A 12539-nucleotide genomic window follows, 5' to 3' on the forward strand; every position below is an offset into this window, starting at 1 on the left:
CTGCTACTGCTGCTGCTGCTACTGCTGCTACTGCTACTACTGCTGCTGCTACTGCTGCTGCTGCTGCTACTGCTGCTACTGCTGCTGTTACTGCTGCTGCTGCTGCTGCTGCTACTGCTGCTGCTGCTACTCTGCTCTGCTGCTACTGCTGCTGCTGCTACTGCTGCTACTGCTGCTACTGCTGCTGCTACTGCTGCTGTTGTTGTGGGGGAACCAAGAAGCTGTCGTCACCGTCGTCATCTTGGAGCGGGTCGTCTTCGTCGTCCTGGAACGGGGGCACCTTGTGCTCTTGGAGAGTGACGGTGTCTCCTTCCGCTCCTGTGTAGCCAGCCAACTACACGGGAGCGTCGCGTAGAAGTTACCCAGCTGTGTCTGTAGTCAACTCGCGGTTACTCGTTAAGTTAGCGGCGAGTCGGTGGACTTGATGAATGACTAGCGGTAAGTACCCCGTTGCCCGGGCAACAGACACACACATCGACCCACACACCACAAACATCGACTTACACAGACACACATATGGACTCGCACACACACACATACGTAGACTCTCACACATACATCGACCTAAGCATACATATGGACTTACACACAATATCGACTAAGAGATACACATGGACCCACGCACACATCGACTCACACATACACACAGACATACATATGGACGTACACAGACACATATCGACGCACACACACATGGACTGTCACACACAGACACACTGCCGTACACACATCGACTGACACACAGACTCCACACAAACCCATCGACTCACACACGCACATAGAGCCACACACACATGAACTTACGCACACACACACACGCACAGACATGTACGTATACATGGCAACAACCGCCATTCGCCATTAAATTCATAATAAATGTACATCTGACTGAACAAGGTGTCTCTGGAAGCTGCTACATTACACATACTTTACAATGTAAGTGTAAAATATACTTGCACATTGCAGCACCTTTGCATTTCGCCAAGGACATCCGTAAGTGTTTGCGGTTGTGTGGTTGTGGATTCGATCTTGGCCCTGACGCCTGCTGTCTATTTGGAGTCTGCGCGTCTCTCTCTCACTCATCATCATCACGGTGGCTAGGAGATGTTAACTACCTCGCCTGGTATACAAGAGGTCGTGGGTTCGATCCCGACCCTGATGCCTGTTGTCTATATGGAGTCTGCGCGTCTCTCTCTCTCTCTCTCCCGGCGATCTCATGGACGTTTCTCCGATTCTTCCCGTTTTTCCCTCCACATTTCGAATGAATGTGCGTTTTGATTATTTGTTGACTGCTAGGAATTTCCACGCGATGATTACCCACCCTTCGTTGGCTCGCCATCGTGTGAAATTTTGAAAAAGAGCCAGAGAGCTCGGTGGACCTTACCTGGTAAAATAAAAACTAGTTTAATAGTTTTAACACTGTGAAGAGGGGAGCACCGAGAACCATCGTCATTCTCCCTCCGGCTTTAATCGCCGCCGCGGCAAACACGATCGCCGACGACGGATTGTGACGCCGAACGTCTTTGCGTTTGTCCTTCCGCGGGGACGCCAGGTGCGAGCGCAGAGCTGCGGTGCCAGGAGGACGGACTGTGGTCCCTGCCGGAGGCGTACTGCCAGCTGACGTGCCGGGCCCCGCCGCCCATGGCCAACGCCGTGGCGCGCACCGACCGCTGCAAACACGACGGACAGGAGGTCGGCTCCTCCTGCAAGTATCGCTGCGAGCCGGGACACCACGTGCCGCTCACCAGTCGCAAGTAAAGCCCGCTTCCACACCTCCCGCTACCCTCGGCACACCAGCACCCCGCCACGGTCATGGAACGCGAGCAGACGTGTGTGCTCACAAACACCGTGCCCTGGGTGCACGTCACGCGCACGTGTGGGGCGCTCAATGCCGGAATCATCGTTCCAAATGTTGGCAAATGTTAAGGATTGGCTGTGTCCCCACGTACGTGTGTAATACACCTTTCTACAAACGCATCGCGATTATTTTGCAGTCATAAATTTGCGCGGTTGTTTTCGTCACGTGACAACAATATCCTGGAGTCTACAAACTAAGTTGCACCTGTAGGGCTGTTACATTGGGGAAACGAAACGACAAGGAAGATCTGAAACACGGCAGAACCAATACCTCCGCGTGGCTGACCATCGCTATGACGCTGTGGGCTCTCCTAATATTGTTTTTTCCGAGACCAGGGTACTCTGCAAACCTTCGGGCTACTATCAAAGGTTTGTTCATGAAGCCATCCAGATATATAAACATAGACATAACATCAACCGAGAAGATGGATACAAATTGAGCGATCATTGGAATGATGTTATTAACCAGGTTAAAACCTTCACTGCTTCTTACCTATATAGCCTCTTGTCACGACAGCCCTTTTGCCCACTTCAGCGATTGTTTCTTGCTGTGCTTGTCCCACCTGATGACGGCCTTACCGAAAGAGCCAAAGAGTATGGATCCCTGCAGTCACGAAAACTTCACATCAAGATTGTTTCACTGCTGTCATTTGTGGCAAGGTCACTTCTGAAAAAGAGCGACTACAGCTCCGTGGACCTTACCTGGGGAAGAAAAAAATGTTTAATAGTTTTAGATGGCGAGCACACACACACACGTGCGCACAGCCAACACGCTCGCAAATCACCCGGCTCCTGCCGCCGCCCGCCCCTCCCCCAGGGGGTTCAAGGTGAGGTGCACGGACAGTGGCCACTGGGAGGAGGGCGGCTGCGTGCCCGTGCAGTGCCCCCCGCTGCCGCCAGTGCTGCACGGCTCCTACACGTGCACGCAGCGCTGGCAGCTCGGCTCCCGCTGCTGGGTCAACTGCAGCACCGCCAGCGCCAGCAAGGTCCCGCACACCTCGCACGAGCACAAAGATCCCCCCCCCGCCCCCACGTAGCCTCGACGGACTTGTTGTTGGGGGCACGTGCTGTCAGCACGAGGGGGTCGGTGGGCAGCAGCGCGCCCGGCCGCGTCTGTGTCTCTGGCGTGGCGATGGTGACCACACGCCGCCGCGCCACACACTCGTGGCCTGGGGGAGGCCCAGCACCGCTTCAGATAATCGTCACTGGCGTTGGCTGTGAACAGGAATCAAACTCAGGTCGCCGGGTTTGTAGCGCAGCGCGCACACGCACACACACATTTACAGTGACACACACACACAGTGACACACACACACAGTGACACACACACACAACAACAACAACCGCCATTCGCCACTAAGTGGCGGTGACGTCACCACGATGCTTGTGCCAGGCCAAGTGCACCTTGAGGCCACGTGAAGTGTCGAAAGCCCGCTGGCAGGAGGTCACGGGGCAGACCCAGGTGCCACGGGTCGACTGACCGAGATGACCGAGATGACTGGCTGATGCACCACCTGTGCCCCCTACTGTGCCAACTTGCTGTGCTTTAGCCACCCGGCGCTCCGCTCGTTGTTGTGAGCGTCGCTCCTCCGCCCTCCGTTGTTGTGGAGGGCGACTGCCTCCAACTGCCCAGTAGCGTCCTTCACGAGCCTCCTCCACTGAGGCCGATCTTGACACCGCTGGTACCAGTCATCGGCAAGTCCACTCAGCTCCACGTCCTCCTGTACCACATCACTCCATCTCTTCTCCAGCCCGTGCCGCGCCCGTCTAGCCCCCTCGATCCGGCCGAACAAAAGCTGTTTAGGCATGCGGTGGCTGGGCATGCGGGCTACATGACCCAGCCAACGCAGCCTTGCCTGCCGGAGGAGCTCACTGATGGGACTTTGCCCAGATCTTTCAAGGATTTGTGAGCTCCTCACACAATCCAGCCTGGTTAAACCCAGGATGGATCGTAGGCAGGCCAGCCTAAATGTTTCCAACCGGCGAAGATGCTCCACCAGGGGGGTCCACGTCTCGCAAGCGTAGAGAAGGGAGGGAATGACCGTGGCCGAGAAGACCTGAAGCTTCGTGGAGCGACAGACCAGGTAGCTTCCACACAGCGTTACGCAACCGATGAAAAGATATTGCCGCTCGACTGATTCGGAGTGAGACCTGCTGATAGACTGGAGCCGGTCATAAGCACACTGCCCAGGTATGGGAAACTCTCCACTCTCTCCACAACTGCCCCATCACCAATTGGGAGTTGTGGGGTGGAGTGTCCGATGGTACAAAATACCCAGGCAGGTGCTTAGTTTTGGTGGGGCTGATGGTAAGGCCCCACCTCTTAGTGGCACGCTCCAGTCTCAGCAGCAGCGCCTCCAACTCCTCTTCTGAATGAGCAGCTATTACCAAATCATCGGCATACATAACGTGGTTGACCAATAGGGAGCCATCCCTTGATCGCACCCGGGCGTCGATCAGCCTCCCATTATATCTGTACCAAATGGAAATTCCCCCGGTACAGCTATTGAAGGCTTCACGAACTACGCGGTCAAAATAGATGTTAAATAATGTGGGAGCCAGAGGACATCCCTGTCGCACCCCAAGGTGTACAGGGAAAGGCTCCGACTCCCGGCCACGTAGTTTTACCCGGGCCCGCTCACCATCATGAAGGTCCTTAATGATCGTGAGCAGAGGGTCAGGGACTCCGAAAGCACGAAGAACAACCCAGAGCCCAGTCCTACTGATGGTATCATAGGCTTGACCAGGTCAATAAGCAGAGATGTAGGTCTTTTTGGAATTCCCTACACCTCTGCTGTAGCAGACGGACAGAAAATATGGCATCTGTGCAGGACCGCCCTTTCCTGAAACCGCATTGGGGCTCCGCAAGCCTCTCCTCAGCGTGCCTAGCAAGGCGATGTTGAATAATCCTTGCCAGGACCTTACCCGGCACACTGAGGAGTGAGATGCCCCTGTAGTTGTTACAGTCGGTACGGTCCCCCTTCTTAAAGAGGGGAACCACCAGGGCATCCTTCCAGTCCTGCGGAACCCGTCCAGTGGTCCAGACTGTTGTTATGATGTCATATAGGGCAGTCTGTGCACAACGCCACCCTCCCTCAGCATTTCGCTTGGGAGATCATCTCTGCCCGGTGCCTTCCTGGTCTCAGACTCCGGATCGCCTTCAGTACTTCCTCAACAGATGGCACCTCAGCCAGCCACTCACAGGGGGTGACCTCTTCCAATATTTGAGGCACCGCAGCCTCAGCAGGGTTATCACCACTTTGTGCCATGATGTTTTCCTGGCTGAGAGAATTTCCCTCCCCCAGGACCTCACAGAAATGCTCAGCAAATCTGCAAACCTGTTCCTGGGGGTCGGAGATTGGATCACCGTTTTTTCCTCTAATGATGGTAATAGGTGTGGCGCTGCAGGTTACTTTTTTGATGGAGTTAAATAGTGATTTGTGATCACGGGCCACTGAGGCAGACTCCATCTCCTCAGCAACCCGCGACCACCACCCATCCTTACAGCGCCTGACGGCTCTCCGAACTTCTGAGCGAAGGCTGCGGTAAACCTCCTCATTCTCTGACGTGGGATGCTGTAGGCGATGAGAGTGGGCCTGACGCTTTTTCTCAATTAACCTGAACACCTCCTCTGTCAGCCAGGGTTTCTGGGGAGGTCTGGACCGCGTACCCAAAGCAGCCATTGCAGCTGCATGAGTCACAGTCTTAAACCTCGCCCATTTCCCTCGACATCAGGTGGAGTGGGGGACGATGCCAACCCCAGCTGCAAGCGATGATGAAATTCTCGCTTGCAACTTTCATCAGCTAACTGAGACCAGTCCACTTTTGGTTGGAATGGGATCCTGGGTGTACACCCACCACCGGAGTGGAAGAAAGGCAGGCGCATCTTACAGATGACTAGTCGATGGTCAGAGGACAGATCAGCTCCACGGTAGGTCCTGGTGTCAAGGACATGGGCTCGCATCCGCTGGTCCGTCACTATGTAGTCCAGCAGATGTTCTTGCTTGGACCCGGCATGTATCCATGATGTTGTGTGGATGCGCCGATGCCGGAACAGCGTGTTGGTAATTACAAGCCCATGGGCTGCACAAAAATCTAGCAGCCTCCTACCGTTATTATTGAGCTGATCTGGCCCATGCCTTCCAATCACTCCAGACCAGGTACCAGCATCATGACCAACTCGGGCATTGAAGTCACCCAACAAGATGACTCTGTCCCGAGTGGCCACTTTAGCCAGCACCTGTGACAGGAGGTCATAGAAAGAGTCTGACTCATCGGCTTTGCCTGCATCCCTCCACGGATGTTCGTCTTCGGTGGGGGCATAAGTAACCACGACCACCACTCCTCGCCTCTGGTTGATGGGAAGGCGAGCCCAAAGTATCCTGGGGCTTACAGCTTCCCACACCTCACCGCCACGCTCCCACGCCCCCTTCATTCTTTTGTTCAGAAGAAGAGCCACACCCTGTTGTTTGGCAGTCTCCTGCCCCGAGTAGAGGACTGTCCACCCCTCATGGTGGCAGGAGCCAGAACCGGTCCACCGGACCTCCTGAATGCCACAGAGATCCAGGCGGTACCGGTCCAGCTCCCGACAGAGGAGTGGCAGCCTCTCCTCCGCAGTGAGCGTTCGAACATTCCACGTGGCCATCCGCAATGGTTTTTTGTTGTTTCTGGAGGAGCCCCGAGGGTGAAAATTCAATCTCCTGGCTCCGCCAAATGGGGTTTGGCCAGGAGACGTCATAAAAGCCTGACCCCCCGGGGCCTCCGGCACAAGCTTATTTGTTTCAGGTTTATGTTTAATTCGTGGTTTAGTGGTGGTTAATTGAAGGTGGAGGGGTTACCAGCCCCTCACACCCGTCCAGAGCCCCCGTTTAGCCACTGTGGTGGTCATGGCGTCTGTGACACACACACACACACAGTGACACACACACACACACAGTGACACACACACACAGTGACACACACACACACATTTACAGTGACACACACACAGTGACACACACACACAGTGACACACACACACACAGTGACACACACACACATTTACAGTGACACACACACACACATTTACAGTGACACACACACATTTACAGTGACACACACATTTACAGTGACACACACACACAGTGATACACACACACAGTGACACACACACAGTGACACACCACACATTTACAGTGACACACACATTTACAGTGACACACACACACATTTACAGTGACACACACACACATTTACAGTGACACACATTTACAGTGACACACACATTTACAGTGACACACATTTACAGTGGCACACACATGAACAGTGACATACACATTTACAGTAACACACACACACATTTACAGTGACATACACATTTACAGTAACACACACACACATTTACAGTGACACACATTTACAGTGACACACACACATTTACAGTGACACACACATTTACAGTGACACACACATTTACAGTGACACACACATTTACAGTAACACACACATTTACAGTGACACACACATTAACAGTGACACACACATTTACAGTGACACACACATTTACAGTGACACACACATTTACAGTGACACTCAGATTTACAGTAACACACACACATTATACAGTGACACACACACATTTACAGTAATACACACACACACATTTACAGTGACACACACACACATTTACAGTAACACACACACATTTACAGTAACACACACACAGTGACACACACACAGTGACACACACACAGTGACACACACAGTGACACACACATTTACAGTAACACACACACATTAACAGTGACACACACATTTACAGTAACACACACACATTAACAGTGACACACACATACATTTACAGTAACACACACACATTTACAGTGACACACACATTTACAGTAACACACACACATTAACAGTGACACACACATTTACAGTAACACACACACATTTACAGTACACACACATTCAGTGACACACACACATTTACAGTAACACACACACATTTACAGTAACACACACATTAACAGTGACACACACATTTACAGTAACACACACACACACATTAACAGTAACACACACACACATTTACAGTAACACACACACATTAACAGTGACACACATTTACAGTGACACACACATTACAGTGACACACACATTACAATAACACACACACATTACAATAACACACACACATTAACAGTGACACACACACATTACAGTGACACACACACATTTACAGTAACACACACATTTACAGTAACACACACACATTTACAGTAACACACACATTTACAGTAACACACACACATTTACTAGTGACACACACATTTACAGTAACACACACATTACAGTGACACACACACATTTACAGTGACACACACACATTTACAGTGACACACACATTAACAGTGACACACACAACATTTACAGTAACACACACACATTTACTAGTGACACACACATTTACAGTAACACACACATTAACAGTGACACACACATTTACAGTGACACACACACATTTACAGTGACACACACACATTTACAGTGACACACACCACATTTACAGTGACACACACACACATTTACAGTGACACACATTTACAGTGACACACACATTTACAGTGACACACACATTTACAGTAACACACACACACATTTACAGTGACACACACACATTTACAGTGACACACACACATTTACAGTGACACACACATTTACAGTGACACACATTTACAGTAACACACACATTACAGTGACACACACATTACAGTGAACACACACATTAACAGTACACACACATTTACAGTACACACACACATTACAGTGACACACATTTACAGTGACACACACATTTACAGTGACACACACATTACAGTGACACACACATTTACAATGAACACACACATTAACAGTGACACACACATTACAGTGACACACACACATTTACAGTGAACACACATTTACAGTACACACACATTTACAGTAACACACACATTTACAGTACACACACACATTTACAGTGACACACACATTTACAGTACACACACATTACAGTGACACACACACATTTACAGTGACACACACACATTTACAGTGACACACACACATTACAGTGACACACACACACATTTACAGTAACACACACATTTACAGTGACACACACATTTACAGTACACACATTACAGTGACACACACACATTTACAGTGACACACACACATTTACAGTGACACACACACATTTACAGTGACACACACACATTTACAGTGACACACACACATTTACAGTGACACACATTTACAGTGACACACACATTTACAGTAACACACACACATTTACAGTGACACACCACATTTACAGTGACACACACATTTACAGTGACACACACATTTACAGTGACACACATTTACAGTAACACACACACATTATACAATGACACACATTAACAGTGACACACACATTAACAGTGACACACACATTTACAGTGACACACACATTTACAGTGACACACACATTTACAGTGACACACATTTACAGTAACCACACACATTATACAATGACACACATTAACAGTGACACACACATTAACAGTGACACACACATTTACAGTGACACACATTTACAGTGACACACACATTTACAGTGACACACACATTTACAGTGACACACATTTACAGTAACACACACATTATACAATGACACACATTTACAGTGACACACCACATTAACAGTGACACACACATTTACAGTGACACACACATTATACAGTGACACACAGATTTACAGTAACACACACATTTACAGTGACACACACACATTTACAGTGACACACATTTACAGTGACACACACACACATTTACAGTACACACACATTTACAGTAACACACACACACATTTACAGTAACACACACACACATTTACAGTGACACACATTAACAGTGACCACACACACATTAACAGTGACACACACATTTACAGTATGACACACACACACATTTACAGTAACACACACACATTTACAGTAACACACACACATTTACAGTGACACACATTAACAGTGACACACACACACTTAACAGTGACACACACATTTACAGTATGACACACACACATTTACAGTGACACACACACATTTACAGTAACACACACACACATTTACAGTAACACACACACACATTTACAGTGACACACATTCAGTGACACACACACCATTAACAGTGACACACACACATTTACAGTATGACACACACATTTACAGTATGACACACACACATTTACAGTATGACACACATTTACAGTGACACACACACACATTTACAGTGACACACACGCACTCGAATATGCACTAAGTTTCACGGGGACCTCCTGTGGCTGTTATTGTTTTTCCCGGGGGCCATTTATACGTTCAGTGCCTTCCCTTGAGCGTGTTTGCAACCTCCCCTTTCTGATGCCTTAGGAATGACACTGTAACTGTCGTACAGGAATTGCACGCAATGGTTTACATGGGTTTGGAAACATGGAATGCTGGAAAAATAAAATGGTTACAATAGTGGAACAGTGCGCCAAGAAGTGTGGATAGGTGCGTGCACGGCGCAGGTTGGATGCACCATGCTAGCGGCTGGGAGCAGCACGTGGGCTTGGGCAGGAGGCCGTCACCGCGTGGGATGATGGCCTCGTGACGGTCGAGATTCATGACGGATTGGCAGCCAGGTGAGGGGACCGGGGAGATGGAGCGGAAAAGACAGCTGGCGTGTGTGAGTACGAGATGGATTGCCACATTGCAGGACCAAGGGATGATGAAGGCTTGGGGGGGGGGGAGAGGCCTTCATCCAGCATTGAATTGACTGAAGATGATGATGAATGCATCAGCTGATTTATCATATTTGGGTATTGCCAAACTCATGATGTGATTAGATGCCTCGAGGCATTGCAATTGATGTTACTCATGAGTTGACAAGTGTGCGCGTGTGTGTGTGAAAGATCTGGGCAAAGTCCCATCGGTGAGCTCCTCCGGCAGGCGAGGCTGCGTTGGCTGGGTCATGTAGCCCGCATGCCCAGCCACCGCATGCCTAAACAGCTCTTGTTTGGCCAGATAGAGGGGGCTAAACGGGCGCGGCACGGGCTAGAGAAGAGGGAGTGATGTGGTACAGGAGGACGTGGAGCTGAGTGGACTTGCCGATGACTGGTACCAGCGGTGTCAAGATCGGCCTCAGTGGAGGAGGCTCGTGAAGGACGCTACTGGGCAGTTGGAGGCAGTCGCCCTCCAACAACAACGGAGGGCAGAGGAGCGACGCTCACAACAACGAGCGGAGCGCCGGGTGGCTAAAGCACAGCAAGTTTGTACAGTAGGGGGCACAGGTGGTGCATCAGCCAGTCATCTCGGTCATCTCGGTCAGTCGACCCGTGGCACCTGCTGGGTCTGCCCCGTGACCTCCTGCCAGCGGGCGTTCGACACTTCACGTGGCCTCAAGGTGCACTTGGCCTGGCACAAGCGTCGTGGTGACGTCACCGCCACTTAGTGGCGAATGGCGGTTGTTGTTGTTGTGTGTGTCTCTGTATTGGACCAGCAGAACCACACAGTGATCCGGTGCAGCAAGAATGGACGCTGGAGTGGGGAACTGCAGCTGTGCCCGCACGAGCAGGGCGAGTGCACCGCCCCGGACCCTCCGTTCATCATCACATGCGACTGCCCTACCGGATACGGAATAGGTAACGGCGTAGCTGGCTTCTCAAACATATTTGTATATTTTGTTGAGTATTTATGGGGTTATGGGGGTAGTAGCACAGCAGCGGTAGACACGCCTCGAATGGATGTGTGTGAAAAAGAGCTTCGTAACTCATCGGATTCTTCCAATATAAATGAATATTCTGATTCTGTGTGTGTGTGTATAGTGGGAGTGATACTGATCACCCACCCCCTCATGGTGCTCACTGACAGCACTTGCCCTGCAGTCTTTTGAGACTATACCGGTGATCTTCTTCCATAGCTGTAGTGTCGTGGGCAGCGTGCAAACCGGCAACCGAGTTCGTTTCCGGCTTGCGGCTAATATTCAGCGACGAATATCTGAACCAGTCCTGGGCCTCCACTGGGTCAACTCAGCCTGAATGAGTACTTGGTGTGTGACGTGTGAGCAGGCGTGGTGCTGACCACCCACCCCCCCCCCCCGGCCTTCATAGGTGCTCACTAGCAGAACTTGCCCAAGCAGCTTGCTAAAGGCTATATTTTTGCTTTTATATATACAAGGTGGCACTGGAACATTGAGATTATTTGGTTTGAAATCCACAGAAAGAAAATTTGAAAAAAGAAAGAAAATTTGAAAAACGTCTTTTTTCTAATTTTCTTGCGGTGGATTTCACACCTGATGATGATTGCTGCTTGTGTTGCAGTCGAAACGTCGTGAGAATTTTTTTGTTTTATATTCAATTATTTTATTATCTCCCTTCTACGTGACTTTACCGAAAGAACCAAGAACACACGTTTGAATGTAGAACCAAACGATGGGACAACAGCTGGTGAACAATGTTGTACATTGTACCTGAGAAATGTATCAACCAAATAATCTCAATGTTCCAGTTCCACCTTGTATATATATAATAAAGACAAAGATTCCCCCATAGAGCCTTTAGCAAGCTTCCCCATCGTTTGGTTCCACATTCAAACGGGAGTTGCTTTTAATTGAAATTCTCTCTCGCACCTCCC

General features: G+C 49.8%; 1 protein-coding gene across 1 annotated transcript in view; it reads left to right on the forward strand.

Moving 5' to 3' along the window:
* Positions 1-1552: 1552 nt before the first annotated feature.
* Positions 1553-12539, forward strand: part of LOC133362187 (pappalysin-1-like) — a gene marked incomplete at both ends in the record, with an annotated part of 28790 nt that continues 17803 nt past the window's right edge. Inside the window, 3 exons of the mRNA XM_061581137.1 lie at positions 1553-1754; positions 2675-2843; positions 11410-11548. Coding sequence (XP_061437121.1) covers positions 1553-1754; positions 2675-2843; positions 11410-11548 — 510 coding nt within the window. The remainder of the gene's footprint in view (positions 1755-2674; positions 2844-11409; positions 11549-12539) is intronic.

The sequence above is a fragment of the Lethenteron reissneri genome, unplaced genomic scaffold (genome assembly GCF_015708825.2).
Source record: "Lethenteron reissneri isolate LAM-NWPU_2019-01 unplaced genomic scaffold, ASM1570882v1 scaffold_1399, whole genome shotgun sequence".
Classification (NCBI taxonomy): Eukaryota; Metazoa; Chordata; class Hyperoartia; order Petromyzontiformes; family Petromyzontidae; genus Lethenteron; species Lethenteron reissneri.